The sequence below is a fragment of the Balaenoptera borealis genome (genome assembly GCF_965194805.1).
Source record: "Balaenoptera borealis genome assembly, chromosome: 10".
Lineage (NCBI taxonomy): Eukaryota > Metazoa > Chordata > Mammalia > Artiodactyla > Balaenopteridae > Balaenoptera > Balaenoptera borealis.
Window position 1 is genome coordinate 110,843,329 of NC_138874.1, and position 23,386 is coordinate 110,866,714.

At 53.5% G+C, this 23,386-nt stretch overlaps 1 protein-coding gene across 9 annotated transcripts in view; it reads right to left on the reverse strand.

Annotated features, from left to right (window-relative positions):
• CTBP2 (C-terminal binding protein 2) overlaps positions 1–23,386 on the reverse strand; it is a 165,043-nt gene that overhangs the window by 24,180 nt on the left and 117,477 nt on the right. For 2 of the 9 annotated variants that reach the window (XM_082407339.1, XM_082407340.1), the window contains one exon: positions 2,600–2,812. The exons of 6 other annotated variants lie outside the window; for them this stretch is intronic. In XM_082407339.1, coding sequence (XP_082263465.1) covers positions 2,600–2,812 — 213 coding nt within the window. Of the gene's footprint in view, positions 1–2,599; positions 2,813–14,924; positions 16,576–23,386 lie in introns of those variants that run through there. One more of the 9 variants, XM_082407338.1, reaches the window with a different exon arrangement.

Sequence of the window (23,386 nt, forward strand, 5' to 3'; positions counted from 1 at the left end):
TTCACTCTGCAGGTAGGGCACCAAGGCCTGGGAAGGTGACAGGGTTCCTGGGGCGCCTGAGGGGTGAGCACAGGCCAGCTAACCTGAGCTCTGCAGTGTCAACACACCCAGCCATCTAGAACCTTGCCCAGCAGGAAACTTTCACTCGACCCTGACTGAGCGCTAGCCCCAAGTCAAGTACTAGAAAAACAGCAGGATTAAAGGTTGAAGACAGAACAACCTGGCTTAAAACTAGCACTGGGGAATAAAAAGGAGTGAAATATTTTTTAACGGAAGTGCAGATGGCCGTGCCATCACTGTGTGTATCAGCAACTACTGGCACATCTCGTTTCATTGCATTTTGCAGATACCGCTTTTTTTTTTTCTTTAAAAACAAACTGAAGGTTTGTGGTAACCCTGTATTGAGTAAGTCTACTGTCACCATTTCCTGCATATTTTTAAATTAAGGTGCGTACACTGTTTTTAAAGACAGCACTGTTGCACGCTTTACAGACTACAGTATAGTGTAAACATAACTTGTATACGCACTGGGAAACCAAAAAGTTCATATAACTTGCTTTATTTGCGATATTTGCTTTATCGTGGTGGTCTGGCACAGAACCCAAGTTATGGGTAACTTGGGTTCTGAAGTATGCCTGTGCGGGCACTGCCCACAGGCCCCCGTGATGAGTGGTACAGCCAGGTAGGAAGGAAGCCCAGCGGTCACTGCACACGCAGCCCTCTCCTCACTAGGGCTATCGGCAACTTGAATGCTACTTGGTCTTCTAAAGCTGGGTTCCTCTACTTAGCTGTGAATATACTAACCACCACCACACTGGCACGTTGAGAGGTGAATGGTATAGGCGTTTGAGTTATACCTCTCAATAAAGCTATTAAGAAAAAACACAAGTGTGGGGAAATGTGGCCTCACCAGGCCCTCTGAGCACCCAGGGGCTGGGCTGTTGGGGGTGACCCACACTAAGGGGGCTCCCGGAAGGCTGGGTGTGCTCCATGGGGGCAGGGGCTGGGGGGGCGGTTGGTTTGAAGCCACTCCTCAGCCCCGATTTTAGTGTCCTCTGCAAAAGCAGCTGGAGGCTCGGTCCACAGATGGCTACAGAGTGCCCTGACAAGTAGATTAGCTTCTTAAATACAACATGGATCTTAACGAGTCATGGCCTCCAAGTGAGATGCTCTCAGGCCATCTCGCTTGTAGCTCAGGTAAGAGCTGGACAGAGAGCCGGCCCAGCAGGCAGCTCCCAGGCGCCCAGGCCGCTGCCCCCTCCCCACTCAAGGCTTGCTGGGCGCACACTGCTAACCCACTGTGCACGCACGAGGTGTGACTTGTGGGACGCACATCATCTAGTTAAAAAAAAAGTACAACTTCTGAGCCTCCAGAAAGACAAGCATTTGTTATACTTTAACTGACTCCTTAGAGCTGCCCAGGGAAACTGTCCCGGCAGCCCGAACGGTGCAGGGTCCCTACCACACCGGGCAACGGGAACAGAGAAAAGTGACAGATACTTTTCCTTTGCCCAGCAGAGCTTAAAAACAAAACCAGAGCCCTTTATCACTTGTTTAAACTCACTCCCTTAGACACTCACACGCTGGCCAGGCGGGCTTGTCTGGAGTCCACATGCCCCCGCCGTGCTGCGCTGGACGCACCCTTTCCAGGGTGGCTCCTGGTCTTCAGTGTTTGGGCTCCTTCACCCTCCCCAGTCCCAAGGGAGCCTCCTGTGTTCCTGGCAAATCCCTCTGCCCTGAAGAAGCGCCTGCTGTTCTGTCTGGAAAGCTGGTGCTTCCCACTGGGGGCAAGGCAAACAGCACCCACTCAGACCAGGTGGGAAAGACCCTCCCAACTGACCGGGCCAGGAAGAACCATGCAGGGCATCACCGAAAAGCAACTACGCCACCAAGGAACACGTTTCAAAGCAGCTGAGGACGCTCGGTCCTGCTTCTACTTCGGGGGAAACGTGACATATGGTCTGCTTTCCCCCAAAGGCCCAGCCTCACGTGGGTGGCCCTGCAGAACCGGAGGAGGGATAAAGGGACGTGGCCTGGGTGCAAGGGCTGGAGGCTCTGGGCTTGGGGAACAGCAGATCCCCAGGTGCCAGGACCCACTGGCTTCCCGTCCAGGTGAGGTCACACCTCTGCATGCTTCTCAACACGGGGGACAGTCCCTGGAGGGGCAAGTGACCGGTAGCTTATGCCTGGGGCGGGGGACAACCTCAGCTGCCCCTTCTGGCCGGGAGCACACATGCTCTGCACCTCCTTTCCAACAAACAGCTCCGATGGAATCCCCTGGCACTCGTTCTCTTACGGGACTGCCCTGTCTCCGCCGGGACCGCCAGGGGTCAGAAGGCAGCCCAGCGGCCTGTGCCTTCCCCGTGCCCTCCTTCCTTATGGCAGCTCCTCCAAGTCTGTCGAAGAGATGAGCCTCAGGGCCTCGCCCTAGACCACAGCTAATAGGGCATGAACTTCTCAAGGGCGAAAGGGGGCTCCCAGGCCACTCGCTGACAGGATCCTCAATGTTGTGTCTCAGTGCTCCTCAAGGGCGCTGACCCAAAGCCAGGGCTCAGCCAGCCACGCTCACCCACTGCTCCTTGGTCGGGGCCCGCCTTACCTCCAGCCACTGGCCAGCAGCGCCACAGCAGGAGGCGGAGACTGGCCGTGAGGTGGGCGTCCAGGGCCTGCTCTTCCCCCGTGGTGGCGGCTCCACTCTGGTCCCAGCTCACGAGCCAGGAACCCTGAGATTCTGAACTCAAGGGCGGCTTTCCAAGTCCTGAGCTGCTCTGGAGCTCGCTGGAGAGACATACCCCCCTTGGCTCAGCGTCACCTGCAGATTAAAACAGCTCTCTGCAGCCCGGGGGTCCCTCCACCACAGTAATCAGACCAGACTGGACAGTGACGTGCCTGGGAGCCGGGAAACACCTGAGACCAGCCTCAAGTTGCAAAGCAGCAAGTCACGCAGCTGGCACCGCTGCCCTCAGACGTTTTTCCTTAATGGACTTGCAATCTTTCATTGCATCTATAAAGTCACCTACGCACCCCAAAACGGCCCACGCAGGCAACCCAAGGTTTGGGTAGCTGGGAGACGGCAAGAAGGTATAAGGACACTGTCCATGGGGCACCAGGACGAAGAGATAAAGCCAGTCCCACTGGTTCTTGTCTGTTTAGACTGGCTGCTGTGCTGGGTGCTTCTCTGGCACTTTCTCATTCAAACCCTGTGTTAGAGAAACTCCTTGAGAGCTACTGCTGTATTGCCAACGAGGACGCAGAGACTGTGCGGTGAGAGAAGCTCATCCAAGGTCACAGAGCGACCACGTGGCAGGCCAGGTCTGTCTCACATCAGCGGCTCAGCCTCAACGCCAGGGCTCACCGCGGACAATCGGGGACAATCACATGCCACTCCTGCATCTCCCTGGGGACCCAACTGCACACGCCTGACACCGACAGAGCCACAGATGCCACCTGCCCGGCCCTGGGGCCCGCCCACTCTGACAGACAGGTGCTCTCACCTCAGTGGGCCGAGGCAGGCCTTCAGGTCCCCCCCTGACCCCAGCACTGGCTTGCCTACCAATCACAGATGCTCGGCTGGGAATTCATCAATCATAAATCAAGAACCATCATCTGCTGTTTCTCATGGTAGAGACAGACCTTTCCCTTTGGGGTCACTCTGGATTTTGAGGCCTGAAGGGTCAATCACTGGGGTGGTAACTGCCATGCAATGTAATCCTGTGGCGCCAGGGAAGAGACAAAGCCCCTCCATCCTCCATTCCTCCCAAGCTGAGACATGCCCAGAGCCCACCCCAGGTCTGGTCTGCTGCTTGCCCGTGGAGCCCTCAGAACCATGGAGATGGGAAGGCTGCATCCAGGCAAGTCAAAGCCCCCACAGGGGGAAAGTGACCCATGAGTACACGGCCCCTCCCCCAGCCACTCTCAGGGATACATACTCACTTCGCAAAGTCCTAAGACCCAGCTACACCCATGGGCCCGGCTGATAAGAAACCTGGTTCAGAAGATGTCAGCTTGGCCCTTGACCTCTGCTCTGCCCCTAAAAGGATTAAGCCAGGACTGTCCTTACGAGGCGCAACCTGGAGGTGGCCTGTGGCCAGGCAGGGCTTGCTGAGGCACTGGAGCCTCAGCCGGGATGGAGATGGAAGAAGCACAAGGCTTTCAGATAACTTAGTTTTTCCTGTGGCTCTAAAACCCAAAAGGAAAGTGATTCTCAAGGACCCTTTAACAGGCTTGCTGTCCGGCAGGCCAGGGCCTCGGGGCTGGATGAGCTCAGAGGACTGAGCTTTGACCAGCTCTGGGCCACGTGGACAAGACAGAGCCGGGGCCCAGGTGACCCACAGCTGTTGGGTGTCGCGGGCCTCTCACACCCAGTCACCACCTTAGACGGAGGGAGGACACAGTCTGTCCCTTCTAAACAGTAACTGCAGAGACGGTCGGGCCATCAGGCCTCGTGGGAGGACAGAGCTCCTCACAGCAGCTTCTTGCTAGAAAATACTCGCAGTGTGTAGGGAGTTACCATGTCTGTTTCCTTGAGGTTCCAATCAGCCTGGGGAAAAACCCGATCCACGCCCTTCGCCACACGTGCTGGGCGATCTCGCTAAGCCTGCATGCAGAGCCCTGCCCGAGAGAGCCTCCTCGGTCACCTTCTTCCGTTACTGCTCAGAGATTCATTCAACAATTAGCTCATTAATGGTGCCAGATGCCAGGGCATCGCGGTGGGAGACCGTCCTCATGAGTGTGTGGCCAACACCAAAGGAAAAGCCACCCATGCTGGCACCGCTGCGTCACCGTCTCCTCTCGGAATTGTGCTTTGCCGCCCTGAGAGCATCGTCCCGGATAGGGGAGCAATCGCTGGTTCTCTTATTAACGCCAAACTCAGCAGCAACTCCAAGGACCACATGTGAGGCACACAAAGTCTGTTCTCCACCCACAGCCTCCCCCAAGCGGGGGGTGTTCAGAAATCCGCGCCCCGCCTGGAGCCCCGACACTGGGCGGGGAAGCCGAGCAGCCCAGGCCGGTGTCTCCCCCTGGCCGGGGGCTGAGAAGGGATGGGCTGAGCCTCTGAGCCTCGGGGACTTCCAGGAAGGCCTTGCCCACGGCGTGGGGACGGCCAGCGGAGGCCACTGGGTATTTCACTTATTTCTCAAGTTCTAAAAATGTGCCCATGGCAACAACAGAAGGGGATGTTTAAGACAAATAAAGTGAAATAAAGATGAGAAAAGAACAAACGGATGCCAGGAGTCTGGCAGAGGCAGGCGCTGCAGGCCCACACGCTGGCCTGAGTGCCGCCAGCTTGTTTGTGATGGGCTCATGCCGGGCTGGTGGGACCAGGGGAGGCTGCAGTCATCCCACTAACAGCATAAATCACCTGCCCCGACCCCTCTCCAGGTGAGCATTTGGAGGGGCCTGGCACCCAGCAGGTGGGCTTCGGCACAGCCGGGACAGACTGGGGCCAGGGAACCCCTTGGAGGGGGTCCCCAACCAGACCGAGGACGCCCCACTCTTCTTGGTGCCTGCAAGGGCCCTTCCTTCCAAAGCACAGGAAGCAGCAGTAGAACAACACTGGCCCCCCAGGCTCGCCTGGCCCAGGTCGACAGGGGCCACAGCAGACACGTCGCCAGGAGAGCAGGTCGGCCTCCGCGTGCCCCACGCCCCGAGCCCTCCTGGGCTGCTGCCTCTCTGGTTGGCTAGCCCCCTGGCATCAGATGGACCGACCCCACCAGGGCCCCTGAGGAACAGACAAGATGCCCTTCGCCCTAAAGGCCACTGGAAGAGCCTAGCAGACTCAGGCTTATTTTTCGAACTGCACTGCCTGGCCCAAGGGCCCATAAAAACAAAATGCCGCCCTGTTTCTTAGCTATGGCAGCCACCAAGGCCGGGATGGAGGCGGAAGAAGCACAAGGCTTCCAGATAACTTAGTTTTTCCTGTGGCTCTAAAACCCAAAAGGAAAGTGATTCTTAAGGACCCTTTAACAGGCTTGCTGTCCGGCGGGCCAGAGGCCAAGCGTGCTGCCCTTAGGCCCCAGAGCAGCCAGGAAGCTAATTCTCCCAAGTGCAACAGCTGGTTGGACGTCCCCGCCCTGCTCTTTTCCTCTGTAACTTTACGTCTAAAGCGATCCAGACTCAAAGCCCAGTTCACAGGAAAACACTAGAACCCATCACAAAGTCATATTTATTTCTTCAAATATAAAGCATTTAATAGACAACTCCCCAGCAGGAAAGCCGGTTAGGTTGAGAGGTGAGCTTTAAGCACTGTAGGTGGAGGGGGAAGGGACCGGCTCAGGCTGAGCTGCTGGCGACAGCATTCAACTCCCCAGGCAGAGCCCCCTCAACTGAGAAGAATCGCCACTTCCCTGTGGACTTGGCAATGCCCACCGAGGGCTGGGCTAAAGAAGCAGCAGACACCCTGGAGAGGAAGTCAGCTGTCTGCTGCAGGAGAAGCCCAGCCAGGCCCCAAGCCTGCGCCTGTGAACTTATCAACTTTGACTGGATAAGGCCCTAGTAAAAATTTTAACAAAATTTTTAGATGAGATGCAGGAAGTTGTCACAAGGTAGTAGAGCCTGTGAATGGGAGGGTGCAGGTTGAGGCATGATGGGGAGGGAACACTGCACATCTAGAGCAGATGCTGATTCTTTAGACATGTTGTTGAGGGCGGGAGAAATTCAGCTCGTGATTGCTCAGAAAAAGGATTTTTTTGAGCAAAGGGCTCACTGGTCCCACCTTAGGAGCAATGTGAATCTTTCAAGAGATCTCATTTCCCTCTTTACTTTGGTTGCTAGGAAGCTCAGAGTGAAATTCTCAGCTGTCCTTGTGCACAGGACTTCAGGGAGTGCTGAGTTCTGGCCTTATCACCCAGCTTCATCTTCTCCTGCGCTTATTTTTCCATCCACTCAGTTTTACCCTTGTGTGTGTTAGAGCTCTTCCTGATAGCCAGGCTTAAATCCTCTTAGGACCAAAGAACATTTTACATTCCATTTAATCACACAGAAGAATTAATTTCCTTGACTCTCCCAGAGGGCAGCACAGTACAGAGAGGAAAGGGGCTTGGCTCTGCAGCAGAACAGCGTGGATCCAAGTGCAGTCCTGCAGGGCACCAGCTAGGGACAGGCAAGCACCAGTAGGTGCCCCTGGGGCCACACAAGCACTGAGCTTACCCACGTGCAAAGCCTGGGCCAGCCCATGTGACGTGGTCCTCAGAGCTCTCTGAGGGGTAAGTAGGTCCATCTTCCCAACGTCACACTTGGGGAAGTGACCGTCAGAGCACCTTGGGACTCCTACTCTGGAATCACCCTCTTTACTTCCTCTTGCTGACATGGACCTTGGTTTCCAGCATGGGCTGGTGTCCCCCGCCCTTCCCTGACTTCATACCACTGTTGAATTTCCCATGCTGTCCTAACGTGCTGTGCTTGGTGGTTCATCATGACACAGTGACCAAGCACAAGTTTGGAGTCAGACAGGCTGGCCCCAAATCCCTGTCCTGCTGTGTGACCTGGGGAAGAGTGCTAACCTCTCTGATCCTCAGAATTTTCATCTTGAAAGGGGAAATGCCTACAGTCTTCCTGGGAATTCAGATGAGATAACTGTGGTCCAATACTGCAGAATGGTGACATTTACTCTTATTTATTGGGCTGGGTAAGCCCTAGATGCACTCAAGGCTGGCTTCTCCAACCCCAGTCCTGGCAGAGAGCAAGAGGCGTATCAGGGGCAACTTGGGGCCAGGAGCTCCCTCTGAGCCCTGCGGGGGGCGACGTTTTCCTACTAAGCCAGTATCGGGAGGACTCGCTCCCCATCGGCCTCACCAGCACTGCACACAGCTGAGCAGGCATCAGAGTGAGTTCCGGCTCTCCTCCCGTCGCCTCCCGCCCCCGGGAGCACAGCCCAGAGACCTCATTTACTAGTACAAACTCTGCACCAGAGTTTTCTCACCCAGCTCTCCCACGTTTAAACAAGAAGCTGTTCCGCTCACATTTGCAAACTCTTCCTGGGATCAGTTCTCAACCGCACTCAGAACGCATCCCCAGGAACCGCCCACCCTCTCAGTGGGGATGAGTGTTTACAGGTTTGATTTTATGCTCTCCTAACAATTTGGCAAAGGGTGTTTTATTCATATGCTGAGCACCACTGTTTGGCTAAATTTAACTGCCATGTGCCTTCCTGTTCCCGGAGCAGGAGGGAGCAAGTAAAAGTCAACAGTCTTGGGTTTTTTTCCCCCTTTACATGGAAAACAACTAAAAAAGCCCTTTGTGTAAGCCAGCCTCAGAGGTGGGTAAAACACACCCAGCAGCACATTAACTTAAGTACATTTAGCTTCTATATTGCTAACAAGGGCTAATCAGTTATGGATTAAAGCATTATTTCCCTTTCATAAACTTAAAAAAAAAAAAACCCATGTACTAGCAAAGAGCCTATCAAATAGCTTTAGAATTCTTGCCTTGCGTAATCTTAGGGACAAGAAATAGGTTCCAAACACCTGAAAATCTTCCACGTTAATATATGTTGATTTTTCTCTTTTAAAAACGGTGTTGGGACAACTGAGTATCCACGGGCAGCAGAATGCAGTGGGACCCCTACCTCACTCCAGATTCAAGTCAACTCAGGATGGTGCAAAAGGACCTAAATGTAAGAGCTAACACTACACAAAACTCTTAGGAAGGAAACTGAGGCACAAATCTTCATGACCTTGGATGATGACACCAAAACCACAGCAACCAGAGGGGGGAAAAAAATAAACTGGACTTCATCAAAATGAAAACTTCTGTGCTTCAAGGACAATATCAAGAAAGTGGAAAGACAACTGCAGAATGGGAGAAAATATTTGCCAATCAGGTGTCTGATACCAAAAGCCAGTGAGGACTTTGGGTTTTGCTTCCTGGGCCCCATGGCCCACCCAAGTCCACCCAGTAGAAGGTAAGTTAGAGAAGCCCAGTGTCCAGTGGACACTGGACGCTCAAGGGCAAGGGTCATGTGAAGAAGTAACGTGGCGAGGGGGTCTGTTGGCCTTGCCTTTTCTTGGGCAGATAAATGCACCGAGGCTCACCCCATCTGTGCATTGGGCTCAGGCACTTGTGCCCCCTGGAAAATCTAACTGGCGCCGTGGACGAGACTGCCACCTCTTCTAAGCATTTCAGAGAGGCAATCATCCCTGGAGGAGTTTGGGGTTGGAAAGAGATACTAATACACAGAACTGTTACCTAGAGACCAAAGCCACGTCCGACAGGCCACTTCCTGAAGGCAGAGGCCAGTGAGGCCCCGCTGGACGAGGCCCCACTCTTTATTACTCAGAGCCACTCTGTAAAACTGGAAGACCAAACGCCCATCTAGAGATGAGAAGGCATGGTCAGCCTGTGCCGGGCAACTTGGTGCTGCTCAGGCCACACGAAGAGGGTCTGGTGACAGGAGCTCGGGCAGAGCTGGCCGGTGTCCAGCAATAGTCTTAGCCCCATCTTCCCCCGAGAGACCACAGATCAGTTCCTTTAAACTAACTCGCAGGAAAGCACAGCAAGGAACAGCTTCATTAACCACCTTCTCTGTGTCTCACATCACATTAGGCAGAAAACCTACAATGACCTCAGAACCTCCAAGTGGCCAGGAGCCCATTTCACCAGTAAGGGGGAGGGGGGTATTCCCAGATTATTAGGCACAGAACTGGGGTCCAAACCCAAGTCCCCACAGATCACACTCCTTGTACGATCATTGATACACACCCTTGCAGAGGGGGTCTGAGCCATCAGGGTTACGGGGGGGTTCCACAGAAGAGGTGAATTGACAGAAGGGTCCAGATACCCAGTTCTGTGAAAGGCCCGTTAAGCTTTTCTGTGACTCAGGCCTGGCAGCGTGGCCCTCTGCCATGGCACAGATAGCAGCTGGGACGCCTCCAGGCCACCAGACCACAGCTTACCTAGATGCTGTCCTCCATGGACAGAAGGACCAAGTCCACACCCAAAAGGTCAGAGCAGGCTGTTTTGAGGGACAGATTGCTGTGGGATAAGCCCAGACTCTGAGCTGAGTGCCCCAAAGCCAGAGTCCTGCCTCCTGGCCTGAGAAGTGACCAAGGAACAATGACAATGATAAAAGCATCATTTTCAAAGCTGGCCCAGCCAAGGGGGGCACCCTGAGTGAGGAAGGGAAGAAGAGTGAACCAACCAAAGGGCAACCTTGGACTCTAAACCCACGCATCCAGTGGCCAGCCTGAAAGACCCTCCAAGTGCAAAAGCAAAACAAAAGCCTGTCGATTTTATCGACCTTGGACTTATTTCAGGTGTTTTACTTGGAATGGCCTAGCTGTCAGCACCTTGGAAGTACACGGCTCCTTCCCGGGCTCCACCTGGAAGGGAGACTGTTGGGGAGAGGGGCCCCGGGCAGAGGAGGAGGCGAGTCCTGCTGGGTGACCCTGGACGAGTCCCCCGCCAGCTCCACGTGGCTAGGATTTCCTGACCGTGGAGGTATATCACTCTTCAAGAAAGCCCGTTCCAGAGAGTCACAGGGCAACAGCCAGGACCGTGACAGCCTTCTCGGGCTACACCTGCACATACGACCACCCTCGTGCTGCTTTGGGCAGCGTCCTCTCCCTTAGCCCGGCCACAGCGTTTGCAGCTTGACGGTCATTCTGGAGCTTGAGCTCTGCCCTCAGCCTCCCCTGCCAGCGCACTCACGCTCCTTGGGGATGCCTCCCCAGGTGCTGCAGGCTCCCCACGTGTGTCCCGATCCTGGCCCTTGTGTCACACTGCAGTAACTGTTCTCTTATGTATTAACTGGGCGGAGGGTGGGGGGATGCACCTGAAGCCCAGGCTGGGGTCCATCCACTTGTGAGCACCAAACATCTGACCCCAAGCCCGGAACACAGCAGGGGCTGGAGCAGTGCTGAGGGGACCGGCCCCCAGGGGTCTGTGCTCAGGAACCCTGCCCTGGACCGCAGCCCGGGAGAGGTCTACTTCCTTTACACATCTCCCTGGGCAGGCTGCAGGATTCTGACAACGGAAGAGCTGGTGTCACCATCCCGTTGCTCTGCAGGGCCAGCTCAGGGGCACGGTCCCCACATACTGACATGCAGGTGTCTGGCTGAGCCCACCCTTCTTGGTCTGGCTCTGCTTTGCGGGTGGGGAATGGGTGTGACCAGTTGGCTTGGTGGGAGGGTGTCTTTGGGGCCGCATGATGGCCTCCTCCAGGCTGATGGTTTGAGGGTCATCACCCTCAGAACCAGTGAATTGTCTGGACCCCAGTCCCCAGCACAGATCTTCATGTGCAGAGGGACCTTCAAAAACAAAGGCAAGGACACGGGCGGAATCACCAGGCCTGCGTAGGCCTGACAGGAACAATCCTCCATTCTGATTCTGATGGCACTTCCTACCCAGGAGACCCGGCATGCACTCCCACGGTGCCGGAAACCAGTGCCAAGATATCAGTATCACATCAAACACTGCCACGCAAGTGACCAGCTCTGGTGACAGGTAACACTGTGACACCACCAGCCTCTCCCACGCCCCCAGTATAAATGGGCTGCAGACACCCCTGTCCTGTCCTGTCCTGAAGGGTCTTTGGGCAGTGCCCCCGGCAACTAGATGGGGGTCACGGATGCACTTAATCGAGAAAAATGCCTGGAAGGAAACTGAAAAGGGCCAGAAAGAGAGCGGGCTGGGGCTGCATCTCTCACATTGGAAGCTCTGGGGCCCCTGCAGCCCGTTTGTGGCGCTGTATTCGCGGAGGACAAAACCGTGAAGATGGCCGCAGCACTGCTGTTCACATGATGCACCCGGCTGCACCCGGCACAGGGGGGGGACTCGGGCGACGGCAAATCCTTGGCCGAGGTCGACACCATGTGACGTGGGGGGGAGGGGGCATCGCTGGGTTAGAGCCGCTGCCAGAAGGTTCCGCAGCTTGTGCCCCAGTCGAGCAGGTCAGTGTGTAAACGACAGCAGATCCACTGGGTACCGATGCTCCCGTGGGTCTGACATGCGGCCCCACTCATCCCGCGTCACGGGGGCTGGGGGCTGCCCTGGGGCCCGTCCTCACCTGGTCACCCTCCACTGCCCGGTCCATGGACTAGCAAACAGGAGCCTGGTATTTATAGCAACAAAGCCAACCAAGATGAAGCAGGTAGTTCATGGACCGAGAAAAGTAAATATAAATTAAAATATCTACTCCAGGATATGTTGTACAACACAGGGAATATAGCCAGTATTTTGTAATAACTGTAAATGGAAAGTCACTTTAAAAAATGTACAAAAGATGAAAAAATTAAAATATCCAAAGCGTATAAAAATAAAACCAAGCGCTTAAAAACAAACAACCCACCCACTGCAAACACTCAGATCACCCCTCCAAAGGGAGAGAGGAGATAAGTCCACCTCCTGGCATCCCCTGCCCCTCCAGATCAGAGGGAAACACGTGAGTTAAGCGAAAACCAGAATGAAGATTTATTCATGCTGGTTTTGCCGCAAATGTCCAAGGCGGCTCGATCTGGATTTAAAGATCGCAGTCTACCGTTTCAGCTCAGCAGCCGCAGCGGTAGGGCTGCCCCTGTGAGCTTCAGGTTTCTAGATCCGAGGTCTGCGGTGGTTTCCTTAACCGTGAATGTTATGGACTGTAGGTTCCAACAGATCTCAATCTGGCTATTGACTTCATGAAATCTGCCACACAAAATGCCATGTATCCAGGCTCAAAGCTCCCGGGGAAGCCAAGCTCCTACCCCGGTCCCTGACACACTGTTTTCGGGGGAGAAGATGACACACTGAACGTTCGAGAAGGAATGAGAGGAACCACTGCTACGGGACAGATCATCTGACAGAGAAATTTTTTTGCTGGCAGACTTCCGACTGCAGACTTCTTGGCACTGGCTTGCTGCCATGCAAATGAAACAAAAATCAATATCCCTCGGTCTGCAAAACCGTGTGTTAACAATCACACTCCAAACAACTTAAATAAGATCCCTCACCCCCGTACCCAAATAACAGCGACTGTTTTTGTTAGAAGGCAGTGCAAAATAAACAGAAAAAAAGAAGAAAAGAAGGCAATTTAACAGGTCCTCCTTAAGCAAAACCTTTCCAGGACTTCAGCGTGGAGATAATCTTTCTGTGATTATGACCAAACCCTCCCGTTGCTTAGCAACACATAATTAAGGAATATGTTTTCAGATCCGCTTTGCAAGCCCAGCCATTATCAGATGAAATTACTGAAGCAACAAATGTCATCGCCATGCAAATTAGTTGGTTGCAAAGAAAGAATGTTTGACTGTGAGGGGGAAGACACAGGGCCTGGGAAATATTGTCTGACTTCCCTCCTGTCACACATTGATTAAAAAAAAAAAAAAAGTCAAATAAATTTTATGATAAGACTTAAAAAGAAAATCCATACATGAGACAAAACCACAATCTACAGGGAGAGACAACAGAAAAATCCAACCAGCGTCCCTTTGGAAATAAGAAAGAAACGTGTGTGGAGGTCAGCATCTAAAGCAACAGCCATTTCAGTCTATGAGTAGCCAAATCATCACCGGCTTCACCAATGTAACAGATAACCCTAATGCAGTATCTCAGAGCTGCAAGATAAGGCTCCCAGTCCCACCCATGGCTATTTAAGGGGTATTTTCAAAAAGGTACATCTTATTTTTACCACGATTTTCGTCCCACTATCTCCACCCTATAATGCTAGTTATTCAGGAAAAAAAAAAAAACTCATTTAAAAAAGATTCAGGGGCTTCCCTGGTGGCGCAGTGGTTGAGAATCTGCCTGCCAATGCAGGGGACACGGGTTCGAGCCCTGGTCTGGGAAGATCCCACATGCCGCGGAGCGACTAGGCCCGTGAGCCACAATTGCTGAGCCTGCGCGTCTGGAGCCTGTGCTCCGCAACAAGAGAGGCTGCAATAGTGAGAGGCCCGCGCACCGCGATGAAGAGTGGCCCCCACTTGCCGCAACTAGAGGAAGTCCTCGCGCAGAAACGAAGACCCAACACAGCCATAAATAAATAAATAAATAATTTAAAAAAATACTTAAAAAAAAAAAGATTCAGTTTTCTAAACTATGTTGGGGAGGAAAGGGGAAAGAAAGGAAGAAAGCTGATTTACAGCTTAAATGGCCAGGAAAGATTCTAGAGTCGAAATAAAAATTCTTAAGTGTTGCTCAGAGGATGTCCACCTGGAACTTTATCCAGATGCCCAGGGAAACACATGCATTCAATTACACTTGTCTCGTGTTTTGAAGAGAACAGCTAGGATCCTTCTCTCTTTCCTCAACTTGGAAATATATTCTTCCCTACAAGTAAGCAGAATTCCCAACCGTGTTTTCCAATATGTGAGGCTAAGTCTGTTTTTGAAACAGGGAGTTCTAAGGGATTTCAACATCTTGCTTTGTTTAACACACAATTCTGGAAGCATACCCGTTTTTAGCTCTGCAGTGATTAATTCTACCTCTGATACTGTGTAGACCCTTCAGAGGTGCGTTTCCACGCTATAATGCACTTCTAATGGCAAGTGAACGATGAACGATTTATGGGAGGCGTTGGACAAATATCTCGCCTTCTCCAAAGCCACTGAATGTGAACTGGAGAAGCTGCCACCGCTCGTGAGCTAAGGGTTTCATCCTGTTCTGAATGATTTCTGGGTTTCTCCCATAAACACAGTTGTGTTTCCTTACCATAAAGGGAAATTCACAAATCAGCTTGAGCTCAACTAGAGAAAAAGGAAGGCAATGCCATCCCAGTGGGTCAGCCTGAACCACAAATCTATTTCACCCAAGAGAACCCTCGCCAGTTTGCTAGCTGGCCGTGGTACCCGGTTCGGCGGAGTGTGTGTGTAAGCGTGAGCAAGTCCAGGGGAGGGCTGGTCTCTCCGGGCTCGGCCAGAGAGCAACAGGAACACAAGGACCTACTGTCCTGTGCTCAAATCTCTGCCCCCACTACGTCCCAAATGAGGAAAGGCAGGGAGGGGGTGCATTACTTGTTTCCGGTGCAAGCATGGTGGACACGATGATGGGGGCCCCCGTCCGCCGGGCCACCTTCTGGTAGGGCGAGTGGGGCGTGCGGAGGCTCTGGCTGGCCGGCAGCAGGGTGGAGGGCTCCAGGGGGGCGCCGCGCTCCCGCTTCAGCAGCTCCATGGGCACCGTGTACGCCGTGGAGTAGGCAGTTCTGGGGCCTGGCTGCAGCGGGGTGGCGGGGCCCGGGTTAGTCAAGGCCACCCCGGCCTGCGGGGGGTACGCAGGGCCCAGCCGCGCTGTCAGGGCGCAAGGGGTGGGAGAGCTGTACCCGGAGTTGGAGGGAAGGTGGGGGACTTGGGCGCCCACCCCCGGGGCAGAGTAGGTAGCCGCGGTCTCCAGGAGATGCTGGGATGGCGCGCTGGAGGGGCGGCGAGCGGGATCTGCAGCGTGGGGGGAGGTCGCCTGCACGGGCCCTGCCGGCTGGGGCCGCAGGGCTGAGGCGTCCAGACCAGACAAGTCACCGTGGAGCTCGCTTCGGTGGCTCAAGCTGCTGGAGCGCGTCCGGGGCAGGGAGCCTCCCCGGCCCTGCCTGCGCAGCTGCATCTCCGTCCTGCAGCTGCCGGCCAGGCGGCTCAGGACGCGGGCCTGGCCCAGGTTGGGCGCCACGCACTTGATGTCCGCGTCCTCCATTGTGGACAGGACAGCCGGGGAGTCGAAGCCCTGCTGCAGCAGGGCCACCAGCGTGGCCTCCGCCACGCCCTCCGCCCTCAGGAAGGCCAGGAACTCGGGCATCGCGCTCCTCTTGCTGCCACCAGGCCCCGGGAAGGCAGACAGGTCGGCCTCGCAATTCTCAGAAGCTGTCCTGGGGTAGACGCCTTCCCGGGCAGGTCCGTAGCCTCGGTTCAGGGCGCCCGGGGCTGTTCCCAGGCTGACCTCGGAAGCAGCAGCCGCTCCAGGGTCCACGACCAGGCATGTGGGGGCCGCCTGCCTGGTAGCAGTGGCGGAATCCACAGGCCTCTCGCCCACATCGCTGTAGACCTGGCTGGCAGGGTAGGCGGGTGCCTCCGCCCCAAACCTGCTGTCGGCCAGCTCCCCAGAGTACCGCACAGGCGATGGGGCCCCGCTCTGTGATCGCTGCCCCTGAAGGATCATTTTACCTCCGGGATCCCGGTACAGGTGACCGGTGTCCTGCAGGACAGGGGCCCGGCCTTGCACTGGCTCCCATGTCATCCTGCTGCCCAGCGCTCCATAACCGGGTAGCAGCTGGCCAGCTCCCAGGTCGTGATGGTGCCGAGGCTCTCTGGGGGCCCGGGCGGCTCCGGCCGGGTCGCTGTAGTAATCCCGCGGCAGCAGGGCCCCGCGAGCTGACATCACCGCCTGTCTGCTGTCGTAAAAGGCAAAGTCGGGAACGGAGCTCTTCCTTCCGGCCACCGAGTTGTAGAAGGCCTCCCGGTAGAGGCAGGGCTCGGCGGCCCCGGGCATGGTGACATCCTGCAGTCCAGGGTTTGGCCGCTCGTACCAAGGTCCCTCTCCGCCTCTGTCCGTCAGGGCGCTTCTCCTCCCCGGAGCCTCAGCGATCTCCCAGGGGCCCTCGTAACAGCCGGCAGCATCCCAGCTCTGAGATCGACCGATAGTTATATGCCTGCTGGGGACCGGCATTGGGAAAAAAAATGACTGCGGCCAAGGCAGAGGAGGAAGCCTTTCTTTACAAATCTTCAATTACATACATCAAAACCAGACCTGGCTGTATTCTATCCCTTCCAAGACAGCAGGAACAACCAACTGTGGGTTTTCTATTTCAAAGTATGGCCTAAATTATTAATCTTCCGAAACCTTAGTAGACAAAACACAACACTCACGGTAACTTTGCCTCACTCTCCAATGGTAGCGCCAGAGGTCTTTTCTTTACGGCTCAGTCCCAGAAAGGAGGCTGCATCCAGCCCGCTGGGCCCCCCTCCTGGCTGGTGCGCTCACATGGACCTCGGCTCTCTCAGCGTGCGGATTAGGAGCTAAATAAAACCCCTAAAGCTTTTGTTCCATGTGACATCTCGTTAGACTGATGAAACCGGCTGCGGGCTCCAACCAGGCCTCCCGACCTGCAACTGGGAATTATTTTCACACTGAAGCTCTGGCTTATCTCCCCCGTCCTCACCAGGGCACTTTTTGGACGGGTGCTCCCTCCCCCTCCCAAAGGTGCCCCCATCCCCGCCTCTGATCGCCTAACAGTGACAGGAGGAAAACAGAAAAAGACTGCTTTAATGTCGATTCACTCTTAATCTACCCTGATGAAATGTTAATCCATTGCACACGGCTAAGAACAAATTAAATGTGAACAGGCAGGCGGGATAAAAAGAAAAAGTCTCGCACAGTTCTAGAGCATGAGATTCCCCAAGAGATGGGCCAGGTCTGCAGCCCAATGCTTTGCCAATATTGAAATCTGGCTCTGAGATGACTCTGGTTACGAATCAAACGAGTTATTACATTGCTCAAGTCCAAATGTATTCTTTACCGTATTATCGTAAAACACAGATCCTTTCATACTGCCCGGAAAAACAACAACGGTGACAGAAAAACAACCCACGCGTGCAATCTAGAATTTATCATTTTAGGACGGCAACAGAGGTCAACAACTAAACCCCAACATTATGAAGCAAAGCTGGGAGGGAGGAGGCTGCGTCTGAGGCGTGTCTTCCTTTAAATCTGTCTGCGAGGAAAGCAGAGTTCTAGCAAGCCTGGCCTGGCTCAGATCTCGTGGATCATTTTCCATGTTCCCATGGATTAAGATTTTACATAGTCCTCCGGGGACTTTAGGTGCAATAACGCAAAGAACAGCAGTTATTTAGATAAAGGAAAGCTCCACATAGGAGCATTAAAACATTTTCTTAAACATACAGACAGGTCCCCGAGAAGCACCACCACAGATTGGACCGGGATCTTCCAACTGCAGGTTCCACGACAAAGAACTCACAACGAAAACAAAAGCTGGGAATCATGAGGCTACAAGGGCTGCGTGCAGTTAGAACGTTAAAAAAAGGGACAATTTGCATATTTGCAGCCATTAAACTTGAGTGTTTCGTCTTCACCTGTATGTCCCTCAACCGAAGATGCAACTAGAATCTTTGGCTAAAGAGAATTAATTGTTTAAAAAAGAAATTTTTTTTTTTGAATGAGCAATACTGAAAATTTACTGTGAGGAGGAAAGTGGGTACAAATCCATTTCCGGGAACTAGAGGCACATGGTAACGCAAGACAGTTTAAAAGGGCAGTGCCCCCTCATCCTGAGCAGTACATATTAAACTTTGGGACAAGCTCTGTTTAAACCAATGTTACTCCCCAAAGAGCACTGGTCCCCAAAAGCCAGAGCTCTGTGACCCCCAACTGACTACTGAGGAACCGGCCCAGGCACTGCCTGGGGACACAGCACAGGGACCCCAGGCTGCTGCTTGAACACAAACCATGGCCTCTATTTCTGACCCAAAAATGCCAATAGGGCCTCAAGTGAACTGGGAAAAAGCCCTGGCAGATGGCAAAGAGACTCAAATCCTCCCCCAGTCCCCTCCGTCTCCTAGGATGCATGACAGGAAAAAAAGAGAAAAATGAACGAGCCACACTGCACAACGTTAGGTTTCCATGTATGAAAGCAGCCTGCTGGTGCCAATTTCTCTAATTCCTCTGCTGGCACATTTGCCATCATGGGCTGAAAGGCCCGGGCAGAGGAGGCAGAGGCAACGGGCCTGGCCACAAACAAGACAATATTTACACGTCTCACCAATAGCCTGAGGATGTGTTCACTTAGAAGATACATCAAAAAGGACAGGAAAACGTCAGAGCCCCAAACTCAATGGGAACAGCACTATCTGGTTACAGCAGATCCCTTCCCGGCTCTGCTGGGCAGACGGGTTTTTTTCTCTTTGGGGCGCTGTTCAGAACCAGGCGGAGCTTCCTCCTCTCCGGAAAGGAGAGGGTGGAGAAAGATGGGGCAGTCTCGGCGGTAACCTTTCTAAGAAGGACGACAAGCAGACAAGACTGTGTGAAAACAAGCCTGGTGTACACATCAGGAGAGACACACCTTCACTCCAGAAAAGACACTAACCTGATGACCTCTCCGGCAGCTCCAGCCCACGCTGGCCTTGTCACCCTCCTTTCCCAGTCTTGGCTCTTTTGGCCAAGAGGGGCCTTTGAGGCCTCCCAGTGGGGGTTCCATCCCATTGTCGCTTTCCCTGCCACCTCCCCCCCCCTTCCACCACTGGTCAGAGAACACGGCTAGCTGGGCAGGAAGGGCTGCAGCGGTCCTGCCTGACCCTTCGAGGTGACCAGAAAACAGGGCATCTTTGACATCATCTTTTCCTTACAGGATCCTCATTAGAGGACTTCAACATTTGTTCAGTCTGTACCAGGCCTTGTTCTGGGTGTTTTGCCCATAAATGATTCTACAGGCAGGAATGATTATGTCACATCCTAGGTGCTGGGATGGAGAGCTTGGGTACCCGGCCCAGGGCCACGGTGCACAGGACCCAGCTCAAACTCCAAAAGCCAAAGCTCTGCTTTCTGGAATTCCCTGCGCCCACCTGGGTAACAGTCCTGCTGGTGCTGGACAAGGGGAACCTCTTTAACAAAGTAATTGTGTTATTTTCTTAAGGTTTCCCAAAACCCCAAATATAAATACATCACTTATAAAATCAACCACTTGAGTATCAGAAAGTAACTCCTAAACAGACAATTGCCTCAACTTCTCGAAACGAGGTGCAGTGGGCCCTTGCCAGAGTCAGGGCCCCCAGACTTGAGCCAACAGATGGCACCAGCCTAAGGCGTCATCAGTATTATACCATCTCGATGCTTCCTTTTTCTTCCTTCCTGTCATAAAGAAACACAACATGGGGTGGCGTTAATGCTACAAAACGCCACTTGTGGTGCAGACATGTCCCTTCAGAAGTTGTCTGTGCCGAATCTTTTTGCAGCGGGATAGCTGTTGGTAACTCACCCAGATTACGAATGAACTGAAGCAGTTCGAGCCCTCCACTTCAGCAGGACTACCTAAGAGCATGCATGCCCCATGGCCCCTAAGAAACAAGGAGCAGGCTTTTGAGAAGGTGCGAAGGTGTAACGCCAGGGGCAGAACAGCAGTGGGCAGGAGAAGCTTCAGGGAGGCGCCACCCTCCACCCCAGAACGAGGAGGCCCAAGCTCGTTTCCATCAATTTCTGACCCATTCTGCTTGGAAGCCACCCAGACTCACGCAGCCTCAGCTTTGCAATCCGCCAAATATTATGACAGATGTTTTCCTGTGTTAGGTAAAAACACCTGTAACTGGACTTGCACTTTTCTAAACACTCCGGCAGGTTTTTTTTTTTTTTTTTAAAAGTTCATGCAGTCTTTAGGAAAGGGCTGATTTTCTCAAAAATCTCGTGTTGACTAAATTAAAGCGAGATGGGACCAATTTCTGAAAGATTAATGAGTCTCTCAGACTTAACTTTTTAATCCTGCAAAGAGTCTCACTACAGAAAATTGCATAAAGGAAAAAGCCATCTTCTGAAAATTGAGGAACAGGCAATCCAAATTCTCTTGCAGACAAAATAAACCCAAGGTAAAGCTGATCCTATAGAATCATCTGAACGGGAACCTCAAGGTTATAAGCAACATCCCCCCAAAGCCGATTCTTGAATTCCCCGGGCAACATAAGGCATCAATTCACAACTGTAGAGACCTGAAAACTCTGAGATGACCTAGACAGTTCCAGAAGAGCAGGGAAGGAAATCCAGGAGGCGGACGATCATCCATCCCTTCAACCGAGCAGTCCTCGGGCAGACTGCCCACAAACATTTCATGTTCTGATCAACATGATGACCTGGGAAACTGCTTGAAAAGAATGGGAAACAGAAGGACTGCTCTGGGGTCCAGTCCTCACTTCATTCTTTAAAACAAACAAAACAACAACAACAACAATCAGGCATATGGTGGACTCAGCGAGTCTCAAGGCCAGACTCACACGAAGGTCACTGGGTCTAACTGCCTGTCCCCTGACAGCTGTGTTGCTTCCGCCCGCCTGGCGGCAAGGGATGCTTACCCCTTCTTAGGAGGAGACTCTGGAGCCTTACTTGGCCGGCCTTCCCTGTGCCGGACCAGCACTAGCCTGAGGCTTTCCATCCCCTGGCTCTCCAGTCCTTGGGGCCAGGAGCCCAAGGCAGCTCTGAAAGCAAAGGCGGAAATAAGAAAGCCCCTGAGATGCCTCCCTGCGCCTGCTGTTTGCCAGGATGAAGCCGCTGCAGCGCCCTCGCCCTCTGCCCCCCACGGGGCAGCATCTCCTGGGGGACACTGCTGAGGTTAGTGGGTTATACTCTGTTTTCCGGCAGAGACGGTCAAAAATAGGCCCATGACATCCCACTTCCTACTTTTAAATGTGTACAGGCTGTGTTGGGTTTTTGTTTCTGTCAAGTGCTTTAGAATTTATGTTTAAAAACAGCTTTCTGCCTTTAAAAAAGTTTTCTTTCCTTCTGTCCCCACAGTGTCCCCTACCAAAGCAACTTACTTGGCTAGTCTGAATCAGAGAGGGGGACATAAACCCCAAGTACACAAGTAAAACAGCAAACAGGGTCTGGCAGGGCTTTAAGACAGCCTTTGTCTAAGTGACGTGAGTACAGAGACAACATTAGCGGAACCGACCAGACATTTCAGACATCCCAGGATCGACGCAGCATCAGAGGCTCTTGGATGCAGGCTTTGGGCTCCTGATTTCCAACCTGGAGCGGGAGGCTTTATGTCATCAGCACAACCCTCCAGAGAAAACCCAAGCCGCGAGGTGGGGCCTTGCAACCAAATGAGCTGCCCTCTGAACAGTCCCAGGCCTCCCGGAACTCATGATTTAGCCATTTTCAGTGAAAACAAAGGCTTGCGCATTGCTCCTGACTTGATTTCTTGACTAGATGATAAAACTTAATGAGAGCCGCATTATGAAAATCAGGCTTGATTCCCACATGTTATGGGATTAAAAAAATCTCTTTTATGGCATGTTTTGAATGTGCCGGTGAAGCAGAAAGTGTGAGCTGAGACCCCAGGTCGGACGCAGGGCCTGGGCAAAGCACAGGGCAGAATCTACCTGGCAAAGGCTTTCCTGGATCCTTGGCAGCACCTGGCACAAAGTCTGCCTCAGGCTGGTGCTCAGTGACCTCTGCTTCCGTCCTCTCCACAAAACCCTCCAATGACAGCTCTTCCTGCAAAGTCTCAGCATCTCAGGTGACCCCTGACTCCCCCTGACGTTGCCACTCTCACCCCGACACACTCCTGTGTTATGACTCCTCATCTCTGTTGGGTTCCGAATATCAGGAATGGCTTCCTCTCACCTTGGTTGATGCCCCAGTCATTTCCACCCGCCAGGGTCCAGCTCAAATAACCCACCTCCAGGAAGCTTCCTCAATCCTCCGCTGTCACTCTGTCCCCAGTCCAAAGAAATCTGCCACCTATCAAAGGTGAGAGTACCAAATAATCCAGGGTATGAATCCACCTGCAGAGACATCCCCATGGTTTTCTCACTAAGGTGGCAGAGCCCTGTCCCCTCCTGACATGTCCTTCCTGCATTCATCATGTGCTCATTTGTTTGACTCACGGGTTGTAAAAACTGACCTGTAGAACAGGACTCTATACGAGGAACAGGACTTGGTGGCAACAGCCAATCTTCGCCCTCAAGGAGCGTTATGTTGTGATGGAGAAAAAGGACAGAGAGGTGCACACGATCACCAGGGAGCCCTGACCCACGGCCGCCCCAGCCTCTGAGCCCAGGTCCAGGCTGAAGCAAGCACAGCCCCTCACTTGCAAGGACCTGGGCACAGCGGGCATCGAGCAGAGACAGCAGAGGAAGACGACAGCCCCCAACGTCCGACACTGTCTGGCAGGGACCCACACTGTCCTGGCCCTCAGCGCTGTTTCTCACCTGGGCCCTGATTGTACAGTAAGAAGATGGGCTTTAAAGACCTTCTGAGGCCAAGAAAGGACTGATCGTCCACGCTGTCTGTTTCACCCATTCCAGGGTGCGAACAAGAAGGGAGGACCCTCTAGGCACATACATCTTTCCAACCAGGACTCGGGAAGCAAGCTGACGGGTGTTGCAGCCCCTCCGATGTCCACGCAAGAAGGACAGGAAGTGTGGAGACGGCGGCGAGCAGGTGCATAGCGATGTCCAGAAGGTGCTCCCCCAGCTACCGCGCAGCCCCGAGCCCCACCGCTGGTACCCGGGAGGTCACTCCCCGGGCCTGGAAGCGGAGCCCGCCTTTCAAAAGGGCCACCCGAGGCCTCTCTGGAGACGGAGGGCACACCTGAGCTCTAGAGCAAGCGAGTGAATCAATGTTCAGGACGCTCATCAAATAATGGTTTGGCGAGCTGAGTATAAATCAGTCAGGACAGGAGGCTCACTCCACTCGTGTCATTTGTAAGGTTCTGGAAAAGGGACCAGAGGGCGGGAAGCTGGCAGCAAAGTGTATCTTGGGGTTCTGGCAT